The sequence below is a fragment of the Salvia miltiorrhiza genome, unplaced genomic scaffold (assembly GCF_028751815.1).
Source record: "Salvia miltiorrhiza cultivar Shanhuang (shh) unplaced genomic scaffold, IMPLAD_Smil_shh original_scaffold_252, whole genome shotgun sequence".
Taxonomy (NCBI): Eukaryota; Viridiplantae; Streptophyta; class Magnoliopsida; order Lamiales; family Lamiaceae; genus Salvia; species Salvia miltiorrhiza.
Window position 1 is genome coordinate 69,397 of NW_026651510.1, and position 15,618 is coordinate 85,014.

At 33.6% G+C, this 15,618-nt stretch overlaps 1 protein-coding gene and 1 long non-coding RNA gene across 12 annotated transcripts; both read right to left on the reverse strand.

Moving 5' to 3' along the window:
• Positions 1-2,026: 2,026 nt before the first annotated feature.
• LOC131003653 (uncharacterized) lies at positions 2,027-8,790 on the reverse strand. 11 transcript variants are annotated; one of them, XM_057930193.1, is made up of 17 exons: positions 8,375-8,779; positions 8,159-8,245; positions 7,207-7,473; positions 6,993-7,080; positions 6,761-6,869; positions 6,568-6,646; positions 6,316-6,402; positions 6,117-6,209; positions 5,476-5,933; positions 5,134-5,215; positions 4,854-5,030; positions 4,732-4,785; positions 4,372-4,464; positions 4,233-4,298; positions 3,889-3,935; positions 2,868-3,560; positions 2,027-2,623 (listed from the first exon to the last, which is right to left on the reverse strand). In XM_057930193.1, exons 3-17 carry the CDS (start codon positions 7,318-7,320, stop codon positions 2,242-2,244), a joined length of 2,622 nt encoding a protein of 873 aa, XP_057786176.1. In that variant the 5' UTR covers positions 7,321-7,473; positions 8,159-8,245; positions 8,375-8,779; the 3' UTR covers positions 2,027-2,241. The 11 variants fall into 11 exon arrangements, with proteins under 11 accessions (XP_057786176.1, XP_057786182.1, XP_057786175.1 ...); XM_057930199.1 differs by having other exon boundaries at positions 8,363-8,777; XM_057930192.1 differs by lacking the exon at positions 8,159-8,245 and having other exon boundaries at positions 8,390-8,790.
• Positions 8,791-11,100: 2,310 nt separating this feature from the next.
• On the reverse strand, positions 11,101-12,934 carry LOC131003655 (uncharacterized). Its single transcript, XR_009094757.1, has 2 exons — positions 11,448-12,934; positions 11,101-11,356 (listed from the first exon to the last, which is right to left on the reverse strand). It is a non-coding gene; the product is annotated as an uncharacterized LOC131003655 (long non-coding RNA).
• Positions 12,935-15,618: the final 2,684 nt, after the last annotated feature.

The following is a 15,618-nucleotide window of genomic DNA, read 5'->3' on the forward strand; positions in this document are numbered from 1 at the left end:
TATAATAAAAATAAAAAGTATTTACTGAGATAAAAAAGAAAAAAATAATAAAACTTTAAAATTAATCATTTTTTTGTACTCCAAGATTACATCATTGCCCTTATTTTATTCTTTTGTCAAAATTTTCACTTTCTTCTTACTCTCATATTCTCTCGCTCCTCCACTCTCAGCTCCAGCCTCTCAGCGTCCACCTTCGCCCCCCGGAAGCCAACGGAGCTATCGTCCATGTTGGTCGCAACGTTGCAAATGAAAGAATAAAAATGTGTCAACTATTCGACAAAATATCCCAATGAAAAAATTTGGAATTTGAGTGTTGATATAGCAAGTTATATGATTTTTATATATTAAGTGTTGTTTTGTTATATTCAGATTTAATATTTAAATAGCTTTATTTATTAGTAATTAAATGTGACTTAATCAGATTTGTACTGTTATTGTTTTTAAATTCACGATCAATTCACATCTCAAATATAGGTTAATTGTGAATTAATTTTTTTTAGCTAGAATTCACAACTAGAATTAATTTTGATTATGAATTCAAGTTTTAAAACTATAATTTACAATCAACCCACAAGCTGATTGTGAATTGTGGGGGCAAAATAGCGTGGTTATCTGAGTGGATAATTTTTTTCTTGCTTTCTCAATTTGAACACTTTTAAAGTTCATGCAGAAAGAGAATAAGAATCACACACACGCGCACACTTTTAAAATTACCTGACAATAATGACTTTTTGTTGATTTTTAATTTATTTTCACTATTAAATTCGAGTTTTGGACATGTGTACATATATAAATTCTAAAATAATTTTAAATTTATACTTTGAATTTAATTTATAACATTTGAAATTACAGAATTTATTGTTAATGTTTACTCTATATATAACAATTTTTTTTTATGAAAATTACAAGAGATATTTATTATATAATCAAATAAGCAATCCGCACGCAAACGGAACCTTTACACCACACAAATGGTGTATGCCTCATCTTTGAATACCTCAACTTTGCCGCTTGAGCTAGACCTCATTTACTATAACAGTATAAATTTATATGTTAGATGTTCTATAAATTTAGACGAGCTTCGTACAAGATTGGGTATATATTTAAATTTGCAAAGTTAGATGTGTTTGTATAATCCTCGAGTATCCACGAGACAATAATTCTCAAGCATTCTTATACAAGATGAAGACGAATAATAATTTTAATCGAATTCGTAATTGTTACTATTAAAATTTTATCAATATTCCATTTCATTATTTTTAATCATAAATTCGAACGTTAAGTGATTTTACGTTAAAATTCGATTGAGGTACGAAATAAATAGGAATTTCCACATCATAAAGAGCATGTATTAGCACACTTTTGCTCAATTAATTAATATTGATTAATGTCCTCCAATGACTAAAGTTAGTGGACCACTAAACCTAATTAATTTATCATTTATGAAATGTAGAAGCAACACAAGAAACGGGGCAAGAGAAAAGACTTTTATCAAACGGGGCCCACTCTTTGTCTCACGATCTTCAATATCAGCCGTTGAAGAAGTGCCATGGATTTCTTTGTGGGCACCTTCACAAATTAATTACTATACGTCGCCAATTTGCAATTTTACTTGCTATGATGACAATTGGGCACCCTCGAAATATTTATACCAACTTATGATTGTGACATAAATGTAGAAAATCATGCCGTGTAACGAATAAATTATTAATCCTCATTTTTCTGAATGGACCGTGATATTGATACAAGTAACAGAATTTTAAGGATTGCAAGGATACATAGGTGTAACCAAAAAAATATTTAAATCGATATTATTTAGTGTAATAGAGCGCCTCACATCATGTCGGAGTTTATACTCATGAAAGAAAGTAAAGCACAAGCAACTCCAAGTGAAATTATTTCACAAATAGATACATAAAAAGGAACCAAAAAATGACCTTAATCAGGATTGTTTATTAGAAAAGGCACTTTTTTCTCCCTTGCAGTAATCATAATTAGTTAATTATACACCCAGTAGAGGTATTAATTAATCACTCAAAAAAAGCAACTTAGCATAATTAAAATCAGTATGCTGTACATAATGTATTCAACTGTATTTTCCATGACTTCCACAACCTATACGAATGTGACATGAGCAGCATATTCTCTCTACTTTGATCCCATGATTCCATTTTCATAAATCAGCATAATGCTCTATGAGCAAAACTTTGCAATTACAAGATTTCGACTCTGGTTTATACTTTATACTGGGGATGGTGAGAGAAAATATTGTGGTTGTGATCTATGTAGAAGTATGCCACAAAAGGGACAGCATGGTGTCGAGGTATGCGTGTGAGCAGAAGACTCTACGAAAGACTTGAAATTGGGAGGGTACCTGGGCATGGCAAACAAAATGCTAGGCGCCAACTTTGAAGCCCGCCTCTGGCAACACATACAGTACCAGGAGGGATTAGTAGGTAGAGTCCGCAGAGTAACTGCACACCTTTGAAGCTTGTGTGTTTGATTAACTCCATTGTTGCTTATCACTCCAGAGCAAGTTGCATACTCTGTTGATTCAAATGGCACAACTGCTGAACAGAAGTAGCAGCGCTCGTGCACTTGGTTTGAGGTTTCCTCTAGTTTCCTGATAAGAAAAGAAAAGAGTGTGATATCCCAAGTAAAAGAAGTGGTAAAACTTCAATAAACAAACTCCGGAATATTAGAAAAGCAACATATTGCAAGGTGTCCAATGCCTAGCCTTGTTAAACTAGCATAAGTTTAATAACATCGACATGCAATGAGGTAGAAGGAGGTGAACGAAAAGAATGGAAAGTGGAGATGCAACAAACATTAAGAGATAAACAATTAAACTGGTGGAAATGGCATACCTCTTCTTAACCTCTCTAATTTCTGCTGCAAGGAATTTGTAATCATCCTTCACATTTTGCGAAACCCACTGCTCCATCTGTGGCAATCCATCAACCCCAACTCCAGAAAATTCTTCTGATGAGTTGGATGGTGGCCTTAAAATGGAAGAAGTACTAATACTGACAAGCCTCAACAAGAGTTCATTTTCACAGCTAAGTAGCAAGTCCATCCACAAATTTATGTGCTCCTTCTTGTCGCCACTTAAGCCTTCTAAACCTAATACATGCTCTTTGCCACTCATGCTCTCTGTTATGAATTCTTTAAGCATGACTTGCCTGCTGATAATGTTTATGAGGTGCAACTGACGGGATGAGAGCATGGGCAGAAGTTTAAGCGCTTCAGACAATAATTTACAAGAAATTTCAAACTCGGATCCTAAGCAAGATGCCAGCCATTTCAGCAGGATATGCTCTACATACTTGGGTGAAGATAGCTTGAAGGCTCGGAGAGCTGCCACAATATCCAAAATGTTCAGAAGCCTGTTGAGGTTCTCATACTGGTTCAAACACCATAGTATATTCTTTTCCCACCAAATCAGTTCTTTCTCGGGGAATCCAGGAAATGTTTCCTTTTTCATCTCTGAAGATGTAATAACAGAAGGGTCCAATTGTTGGCCTCCAACCCAAAGGAACTCAACTGAAGCTTTATGAGATCTGAAAAATTTAGGACAATATTTCTACATTACTTCATAGTATGAAAAAGGTTGAGCTGGTTCCTCACTTCAAAATATTATGTCAATATCATTCTATTGCTTTATGTAAGGGGCAGTTAACGACTACTATGTGCAGACTAAACTCCTGCATTTAGTTCTGACATGTTTTGCAGAATACAAAGAGATTTGCCACAGTACATAATAAGAAAATATTGGTAAATGCAAATACAGGGTGAACATACCACCATGTACCTTGGCGCATAAATATGCAGAAGTGCAGGTTTCTAATAACAATAGGATACCAAAAAAAAAGAAGTCTAAAAGCTCACCTTCCCTCATACATTGGATCTAATAGATCAACATCATATCTGCGAACCTGCAAACAAGAACCATAAATTTTTCAGAACAAGATTCAAGGCAGTTGAACAGCCATCCATTTTGCCCAAGGCTGATTACCTAGTAAAGCATGATCACTGTATTTCCCTATCTCATTAGCATATAGTATTATTTATAAATATTTCTTTCATTCCCAAAACTGCTCTTTACTCTCACTGCCTTACTTGGAGATACAGGCTTTTCATAATGTCAAATTCCACAACAATTGATAGAGATCATGCCATGTGAAAATGCTATGTCCTGCTGCAATAAATAAGGAGAGAAGAAAATATCATACCACAGCAACTGCCAAATTTCCAGGGGATATCGCCAGACCAAAGCAAGAGTCTAATGCATGAGCAAACTGTATTTATTGTCTAGTATTAGTTCACAAACAAAAACAATAAAGCAAGTAAACAGGAAAGGTGATCTCATACATCTGCGGAGCTCTTCAAACCAGGACTACTAGAGGGAACTGGCACTTCAGACAAAGAATCTCCGACAAAAACCCAGCTTTTCAACGAGTTGTTCTGGAATCAATAAAAATATATGCAAAGGCACTGTTAAGTTAGTTTCCTAGAGAATCACTCTCTTTTTGTTGACTTCAGCATCATAAGCCAAAGCAGCAATGATAAATAACAAGAAAAATTTGGCAAGTAAACCAATTGCAAGTAGTAATAAATCATAGATAGGATGTATGACGTAATCTCAAGCATGGAATGTTTCATCGGGGCCTTCATATGACATGCTAATCAAAATTTAACCCATGCAACACCATTTACTATTGAATATTATACCTGGCTGCAGCTGTACAAACAACGTCCATCAAAAGCCCAAGCTAAACCAGCAACCTGATGTTTATTTCAAAAAATGAATTAATTTTTGTTCAAGTGGCAAAATACTAGCAGTGGAAACTTACTGTACGGTCATGTGCATTATAACAGCCAACATTGTTAAATTTGTCAATGGATGTGTCAACGATCCACAATTCAAGGGATCCAGATGCTTTGCCAATAGCCAAAAACAATTTCCATGGTGATTGTGCAGGCACAGTAAGTGAAAGTACAGAGATCATAGAAGAATCAACAGTCACAACCTAATTACATGATAAATAACTAATATTAAGATAAGGATAAGAACCAATTCTCGATATATCATTTTTCAAGTATAAAACCAAGACACTGAGATGAAATGCTGACCTCCTTCAACAAAGACAATGAATCATTGCTAACTTCTGATGCCTTGAGTAAATTTTCACCATTTACCAGCCAGATCTTCACACTGTAGCATAAAGAGGGGGAAAAAAATCATGTCAATAATTCCTCGTGCATTTATGATAAACTTACTATGGTAGTTACTATGTAAAACTATAATTAAAACTGTTTGAATTAAAAAAAAATACATAACAGATCATCTTTTTTTTGCAAAGAGAGACTCAACAAGGCTATCCATGTAGAGGTCACATGGTGTTATTTAGATGCAATCAAACTTCTACTTATTTTAGAGGTCAGCCAACAAATGGTTATATACAAATTACGCACCTACCATCAGAACTTCCAGTAGCCAATGCAAACTGGGCTTTTGAAACATTAGACCCATATCCAACCCAACTAATTGCGGTAATCCAACTATCATGTGCCTTCACAAGGCCAACAAGTGAAACCTCACCTGAGTGCCCAGCATTACCACTAGAATAGCACTCGGGTGCACGAACTCTCCACAATGAAATTCTACCGCACTTTCCACCAACAGCAAGAATGGAGCAGCAGTTAGAAGAGCTAGAAGGAAAACCAACATCGTTCCCAGATGTCTCCAGAATTGGAGACCAAGCAACAATAAGTGACATTAGCATTTCATTGCGAGAAGCGTACTGCTGTGCAGATATTAATGGGAGACATTCTTCAGTCACTTCCTCCGAAGGCTTCCCTTCATAGAATGAGACAGGAACAATTTGCAAAGTGTTCTTCTCTCCTAAATTTCCATGGTCTCCTGTTACTATCTGATAAAAGATTTTAGGAGAAACATTAGTGTTAATGAATTTTAAGAGTAAAGGACAAAAAGATATTGAGAATGCCCAACTAGAAAATAAACAAGCAGCACAAAGTGGCTGATTCAAGGTGGATAATGAGTATATGAGAACTGTTTATAGGGAATCAGAAAGTCAATGAAGAGATCACATTACATCAGCTGCTTTTTGTCTTCTATGTTTGTGACTCTTTCTCAAAAATGTACCATAAGTACATTTATGATCTGCAGTATCTTGTCTTGGTATAACCTGAATAAGAGGAAGCAAAAATAAAATAAGGAGTAATGGTGAACGCATGGTATGCAATGAAGAAATGACCTGTATGCCATAGATGAAAGCAATAGTAACCACTCACATCAGAACCCTCTGAGGGTACAATTTGATACTCTCCGAAATTGGTGTTCTTGTAGTAATTATATAGCGCTTCAGATATGTTCACAACCTTCAGAAACCAGAGAGGTACAAAACTAAAATAAGTCAACATTTTAGAGAAAATTATCCTAGTTTTATCATATGAGCTACAGAAAATAACATTTTAGTGTTAGGGATTTCTCAAATAGTGTTGATCAAAGAGAGATTGTAAATAGAAGGTTTGCTATTTACATACCTCTACCCACTCCAGAGAACAATGTGGACGGCGATAAACCTTCACATGCCCACCAGTGGTGCAAACAGCAAGTAAACAACTGCCTCATTGAATTAGGGGGGAGGGGGGGCTCACGATGATTAGCTCTATGCATGCAGACTTAAGATGCCACAATCATAAAATCACTCAAAGATGAAACAGTTCATAGTAGTACCCAGCATTGCTAGCAAGACCTGCAGGAGACCAAGAAATCGACCGAGCACAAGGACGAGTTTCCCGCGATAAATGATAAGGAAGCAAGCACCCATTTAGCAAATCCGCACCTATGTTCAAACCAACAAAAAAACAAGAGTTAAAGAAAAATGTAAAGCTGAGACCACTAGAAACTACAATCCTTCCTACATCTATTAAAACACGATTAGACTCAGCTTAATAACTCAGCATACCTCTGCCATCATCATCAATCTTCCCAGTGGGAAAGCGCTTGCTAGATGGAACGGCAATCACACCTCGAACTTTAGGATTATGAGGATTCTAAACAAACAAATAATGCAATTGATCAGCTATTAACCAATCAACTGAAAATTGAGCGGATAAACCATGCAACAGCAAATTCAAACAGCACAAAAAGCAGCGCCACCGGAAATTGCACAACTTTACCAGAATTATAACAGCTGCGCCGCACGCCACCGCCACCAAATTTTCTTCGGACCAGATGACGGCGTTGGGGTAAACAGTCCGCAATGTGAAGACGGCAGATTGGAAGCAGGCCATAGTACAACTGAGAGTAAAACAATCGTTTTTTTTTTTTTTGTATTTATTCAATTGAACAATAACAGATTCGCGATGGCGGCAAAAAAAAAAGAGAATACTTATCACCTTTTCTTTGCTGCGGTGCGGTTTCGATCTGTGCGAGTGGTCTGCAACCTATATAAAGCGAGGCGATGGGTTTTAGTTTTCGCTGTGGGCTCAAATTTACATACACTAAAATTAAGAGGTGGTAACGTAAATATAAGATTTTAATTTTAAGACTAATTAACTGGAAGGCCCATTATTGAAAAGGCTTGATAATTAGTCTAATTGAATGTTTGCTTAACAACATTAAACACGTCCAAATACATAATTGTGTTTGGTTTCACCTCCTCCATTAATCAGTGAATTTCCTGAATTTCCTGAATTTCAAATTGATAAAGACATAAGAACCCTTTTTTCAGATATTCACGTTATCTGCTTCAAGAACCCATTTTCGCACTAAAAACTGGCACTTTGGAGGTAAAAAAATTGGTGACTTTCAAAGAGAAACCGCTGCTCTGCCATCTGCGCCGTCCGTTCTCGATCACCGGCAACTACCAATATTGAACATGTTTTGCTTCAGATACACAAAGGATCGCCCATTAGATTACTGTGTTCAACAGTAAAAAGAATTATCACTTAGCTCAGCTTAAGCTTCCACTCTTTGTTCATTCCCCCCAATAAAAACATATTTTCCGTAAATTTCTATCCGAATTAAAACAGAACACAAACGTTTCTTTGCGATCGTAGTTCAAAATACAAACAAAATCTCTGCATGTCAGCAGATAATTGAAGAAAGACAGAAGTGAGCCGAAAATACCTGGAAATCACGATTGAAAAACACAGGTATGTAATGCAAAAAGAGCACTAGATTTCGCCGCGAACTCTCAGATGAATTGTCTATAAACTATCGATTTTGCTTCAATTAAATATTGAAAACATGTGGCCAATAGGATTTTCTTATTGAGCAAGCCACCAAGAAATTTTTCAAAATTTTCAATTTTTATAGGCATACAAAACTTACTTAGTCCAATACCTTGACAATGCGTACCTCCTGAGCCGTCGCCCTCAGGCTGTACCACGTCAGGAATTCTGCCGAAAACCCGTCTCCAAGTGGCCCTGGCGCTCCAGCCAACGGATCACCTTCTTTGATGGAAAATAAAAGACTGATGCTCTACCCTATTCGAGAAGCAGATGACTGCAATGAGAATGGTGGAGTATTCTACCTAGGGATTTTTTATTTTTTTGTTTTCAAAACTTTGGATTCTTGGGGGTAGAATTGAAATCCAAAAAATTAGTCTGACTTTCGAAGCCCTCCAGATACCCAAACTGGCGCCCTTCCATGGATAATTAAGCGAGGAATTTCTGGCTTGTAACTACGGGCCTTCGGGCTCTAGCGGGCTGCCTTGTTTAATTGCAAAAACTAGCAAACACAGAAATAGCTCCAGACTAAAACCCTACCAAACTGCCAAACTGGGCTTTAAAGGACTATGCTTTATTCAAAATATATATATATATATATATATATATATATAGATTTAAAGGACTATGTCTATGTGTTAATTAATCTATATATTACTCCATATAAAAAAATAGTACTCCCTCTGTCCCACGCACTTTTACTTTAGACACAGAGATTAAGAATAAATGGTTGGATTTACTTTGGACGCAGAGATTAAGAATAAAGGGTTGGGTTGGGTGTGTAAAGTGGGTGATGATCATTGGTTTAATATATGTAGAGAAGGAAGGGAAAGGCAAGTGTGCCAATTAAAATGAGTCGGATGGAGTATAACAATAACTTTTTCCCAGCAAAATTTGTCAGTTTTTATTTGCAAAATTGTAGCCGTATTTGAATAAACGTGTTTGTTATGCTTTCTTTATCTTCTTTCACTCTTTATCTTCTTTCGAAAGAAGACGTAGATATATATGTGATTTTTTAATCAATTAAATATGTTAAATAGAGATTTCAATCAAGAAAAAACAAAGAATCAATCAAATCTAATTATTGAGGAAATAAGGAAAATAAGAAAGACCAGTAAGAAATTGAGAGATTGCAGAAAATGCTAAAAAAAAATACAATTACTGTAATCTAACAGAATAAAAAAAAAAAATCAAAGAAGACAACAAAAGGAAATGCAGATTGGAAGAAATCACATCAATTGAAACCCAAAGCCAAAAATACAGTAGAACAAAAATTCATATTTGAGTTTCACTGTTAAGAGCATCTCCAACCGAGACCAATAACCTAAAATGTAGTAGAATCTTTGCTCTAACAGGTTTTTTTTGGTGAACAGGAAAAACGCAACGCAAATTTGCATTTTTACCGTTTAGAAACGTATTCCACTTTATGACTTTTATAAAATTGCAATTTAAATCTTCATATACATATAAATTCGAAAAAAAAAGCATAAGAAGAAGATTTACAGAAGAATAAAAAGTGGATTTGCAGAAGAAAAGTAACGAGAAGAAGAAAAAAAAAACGTGAGTCAAGGCTCGGTTGAACTAGTGCGTGAGTGGATTCACACAATTAAACCTAATTTTCTATTTTATATGAACTAGTGCGTAACTGGAAATTATTTTAAATTATATGATACTCCTCCATCCTCTAAAACTAGTATGGTCTCCCGTGCGATGCACGGCGAGCATAAAAATTAAACGATATGTTTAAATAAATAAATAAAAATATTAAACAGAATTAAAATATAAACAAATGCAAGACATATTTTAAAAATAGAATAAAACAATCCACATAAATTACTCAATACTAACCTGAATTTGAAAACATAAATTTTCAACATTATAAAAATGTAATACTGATAATTATAGTTGTTAAACAACAAAAAATTATTTGATAATAAAAATTAGCGTTACATATTATAGAGTATTATGCATCATAATAAATAAATAAATATTTTCATACACAAGCATAAATAAAAAGTCATATTTGAAATTATATTTTTAATATATAAAACTAATTATTCATCTTTAAAGTAATATTAATATTAATATTAATACAAAAAAATTATTTTAAAAAGGAGTTATAAAATAAACTAATATATTTACATTCATCTTAAATTTAAAACTATGAAAACAATCTTTAATTAGATGTAAAAGTAATAAAAAAATATATTAGAAATAACTAAAATATAATTATTAAAAAAATCATAATAAATATTTTCTCTCACTCCTCTTTCCTCTTTTTTTTTTTTTTCTTTTTTTCTTTTGTCTCTCTCTTTCTCTCCTCTCAATAATTGCGTCTGAGTAGTTGTAACTTTCATTTTTTTCTCTCTCTCATCTCTTTTATAAATTGTTCTAAAAGATAATTATAATTATTAAAATTGTCATTAAATTGACCGAAAAAAAGAGCTCATTAGGATTTATGATGTTAAAGAATTAATTCTACTATGTATGTCAATTTTAAAAATAGATCTTTAAAATAACAAAATAATTACAAATGATTTTCTCGAAAATTAAAAAGAAGAAATAATTACAATTGGAAGAATTACGATGCAAAATTCTCAAACATACATGTATCCTTAATTGAATCCAAATTAAAGTACCACAAAATCAAAAACATGTGATGTTCTTTTAAAAAAACAGAGTGAACAGCTCCAAAAAAAAATACTACTAAAGAAGTAATTTCTGTTTCTTTTTTCAAGAATATATTAGGGCCAGCTAATAGCAGATAAGTAGATCCTCTTTCAGAATATAAAACAAAAAAGAAAGTGAACCAAGAAACCAATAGTTTTCTAAAGCTTCCTCTGCTTTCAACAAAAACCAAACTGAAAATTGTTTTATATATTGTTACAATCAAAGCAGTTCTACTTCTGTTGGAAAAACTATATAAGAATATGAGTATAACCGAAACTGTAAAGAACGTATAAATTAACTTGAGGAACTACCTCAAGTGATAACCATATATATATATATATATCCTTACATAACAAATAAAATCAAGATATTAGCGTTTTATCGATATCTCGTTGTAAATTGTATAAGGGTCCACTGCCAAGATGACCTACAAAAATGGGTAATAATTTTTTTAGGTGAAAGGTCATTAGTACAAAGCAAAATCACATGTCCCAAAAGTGAATTGTGTGAAGTCTTACCTCCATCAAATGACTGTAAGCATTTTTTTCACTAAACGTCGAACTCTTTTAGTTGTTTTAACTTGTATGAACTTTTCTTCTGATGTATCTCCCATTGGCTGCAAGACGGTTATTACTTCGAATTAACAATAAGTGATTCTAAGAGTAGCAATACCTCAAACAAAACGAATAATGTCTCTATGATGAGAGAGTGACTGTCGTCATCCTCAAGGTGTCTGGCCAAAGACTTGTCGGCCGTTTCAGCTACATGGAAACCGGACCTATCGATACAAATCTAAAAAAAAATCATCTGCAGAGTTTCAAAGAAAAGCACGGTTGAAAGAGCAGCCTTCAAGAACAATTTTCATAGTGTGGCTAATAATATAATCAGTTGCAAGTTCCACTCCTTTAATTTGCCTCTGGCTTCTTCCAATGCAGTACCGCATTTAACGGATTGCTCTTTCAAAGTGCAATATACTTTTCCATTGAATCTTGAGTGAGATAAAGATGGGAGTCAGGTTAATGTCATTTGTTGCACTAAAAGGTTGCAACACGTATATCATCCAAACTAAGAATACCATCAACGTGTTCATGAGTTAATATAATCTGCAGACATTATAAAATTGGCCAAGTCTAACAATTTGTTCAAGATTATATATATTAGTCAATAAAAATATAACAATATCGCTAATGGACTATTTCCCAAATGAAGTAGTGAGCCAACCTCAGGATTAACTACGTAAAAAGCAGAAGTTTGGCTCAAACTACCAAAATCCTTTCGAAACTATACCAAGTGACAAACAAATGAAAATCATTATAGATATCCATCATTTTTACAAACATTCAGAGGATGCAGTAACCATAAAATCTAAACTTCTTGTTCATAAGCTCAAAAAATAAAATAATAAAAACCTCAAAATAAATGTGAGATACCTTAAAACTCCACCAAAGTTCATAAGCTTCCCTACCAACTTCAAAACTTCACCCATAAACACACATCAAAACCCTGTATTCAGCAAAATTAAGAAATTAATCAAGAATTTAAAGAAACTCAAATAGAAAATATAAAAGAAATAGGAGATGATGATGGTAGCTTCTTTATCGATTGGCTGATAAAAGAGGGGACACTGGTGGTTGTTCTTTCTGACGGTGGCGGTCAAACAACGCTGGACTGCTACAATGGGCATCGGCGAGGTCACGACTCGACAATATCATTGATGAAATTAGATGGAAAAATGGTGTTAATGGCGGTGACATTCCTGATGCAGACGACATGTAACAATGGCGAGCGGAGAGCCGGAATATGAAGAGCAACTCCATTCTTCTTTATAAATGGATTGAGAGCAGTTGGAGAAATTGTATTGATTTCTGATAAATTGTCGTTGCTATGGAGATATTGCGAGAGAAGCGTGAGAGAGAGAGAGAAATTTTTTAAGGGAGAGAGAGAATGTTGTTACTGAGAACATGCCAGAGAAGGGAGAGAACGTGTGGGAGAGAATTTTAAGGGTGTTTTCATATATAATAAATAGATATAGATATAGATACGTGTTTAATTTTGATAGTTATCTTTTAAATTGGTTAATGTTGTGGGTTAGTGGGATGTAGTTAATTATATCTGAGTTAAAACTGCCGTTAAATAATTAAAAAGATTCTGTTAAAAATTTAACGCTTAATATTTTTCCGTTAAACTGCTTCTTTATATAATATATAGATTATGCATATCTTTTCTGTTTAGTAAGGCTCCCAAAATTACGAATACTGTTGAAAGTAGAGAGAAGAGGAGAAGAAGAGAGAATAGCGTAGAGAGCGTAAAGAGAATAAATCTGCAGGAGCGTATTATTGTGAGGATTAAATGCCTCTATTTATAGGAGATATAAAGCTAGGGTTAGGGTTTAGGGTTAAGTCATTTAATAGGGAAATATATATTTTATATATATTTACAACACTCCCCTTAAATGACTAACTCTAAAAATATGTTGTCTCATTAAAACCTCGCTAGGAAAAATTCAATGTGACAAAAACCTAGTCTAAGGAAAAAGAGTACAGCTGCTCCCCTGAAAATGATCATTGTATATATTTGAGTCGATGCATGCCGATCTTGTGTATTAGCTTTCTGAAAATCGATGTTGGTAATGTCTTTGTGCATAAGTCCACCAATTTATCGCTTGATCGAATCTTCATGTATCCTTTGAGTTGTGTGCAATTTGACTTCAAAGAAACTCCTCATTTGATGTTAGAGTCTAGATGTTCATGCCTTGTTAAAAACCTCTCCGTAAAAACCCTATGGGAAAAATTCAGTAGAGGAAAAAAGTACAAGACGTATATTTACTCATATATTACATTAGTTGTCTCGTTAAAAACCTTAACTAAGAAAACCTTGTAGGAAAAAACTTAGTAAGGGAAAATAGTACAACCATTTGGCCTTCAGGGCCATTGACCTTCAAAATCTAATTTTCGAAACTATTTAAAAGATCATGCTCCCCTCAAGATAACAATCTTGAATGTGTTCAATATAGTTTTCGAAATTAAATAAATAATCAACATCATCCATCAATTTTGAATTTCGATTTCTTTCATAACATAAACCAATTGTAATTTGCTTTGAATATAACCAATAATATGGTTAATATCATTTAAAATTCTCCTTCTTGGAGAAACATTAAATCTTGCTAGCAAGTCAACTTCGAATTGTATATCATGCATGATAAAAGTAGTGCTTCAATAGCACACAAGTAAGGAACTTCGGGTCCTAAGTAATTTCGTTGTTTTCTTTTGGTCTAGGTGAATGAATGTGATATAATTATATTCATCAAAGCCTTCTTCGGGTAGGTCGATTAATTCATATAAAATATAGATCGATTAGTTTGAAATACTTTATCGAAAAGATGCTCGATCTACAAGTCGAGACAATACTTTGTTTTAACTAAGTTTTTCAAAACTCATCTTTAGACATGAGTTAACTTCCTCATGTTTTGAGTATTCATATATGTTCTTTCTTCGGGAAGAACTTCCTTAGTTGGTTATTGACTTTCACATATATATTTATGTTTAATGGCCTATATAATAATACAACCATAACGTCCATAAATTTGGTATTTATATCAATAAGTACTGCCATAAAATGTTATATAAATAACGAAACATAATGTCATTCATAATATATTTGGGAATCTCAATCCCTTGAACTACTAACCTCGCTTAATTATTTTCATTTAGCGAGTTCGGCTCTGCCTCATTGCTTACTTCTATATTTTTAAGTGCTTCTGGCACACTAATATAATTTGTTTTGGATCCAAATAATCTTCAAGTTGAACTAACAATTTGTTGAGGCAAAAGTTGTTGTCGACAACTATAATTTTTTTTTTCTATTATACGATTCTCACGTATTCACAAAGTTCATGGAAACTTCAGTAAAACCAAACTTTCACCATTTTCAATAATATTTGGTCTAGTTGTTTCGTAATCCCAATATTAAGTTAATTTAGTGCACGTGCAAAATGTATGGATTATCGTCTTCAGGACGATCCTCTTCATGAGGTTTCAGAATGATTCGATTTCTTTATTTGATTTTGTAATCTGCGGATATTTTATCTTGGGCATCAATAGGTAGTTTACGCTTCTGGCGTCAATAAGAATTGAATCAATTTCATCCTTCGTGGACTTCAATTATTTGTGGTGCAATATGACATATATATAATATACTCATTTGGCAGTCAATAATAATTTGTTGAACTTCTAGTTCATAATGTGTGAATATAACATAATTAATCCAACGAGAAATTTACGGCATTGTACAATTCATCATTCACATATATCTCCCCCTAATGCCGAAAAATATGTTAAGTTGGATAAATCAAAGTATCAACATATGAATTGATCCTCAATTATTGGCTCTATTTATGTATTTTTCATAATGTATACATATAATTTTCATAGAGCTATGAGTGCATTTGAATGGTGATAAAATAGTTTAGTAGATGGGAAATCCTTTTCAGGAGGTATTTTAATCACTCATTAATTGTAATGTAGACAACCCAAATACTCAAGTCTTGAGTTATTTTAAAATCATTTGGGTGTATGAATTTGATATTCATCTCGATATGACTATATAATAAAATAATAGATCATGTATAATTATTCAATTATCATGGGAGAATCAATGAAGCTCTTCCGGAGCCCATACAAAAATAAT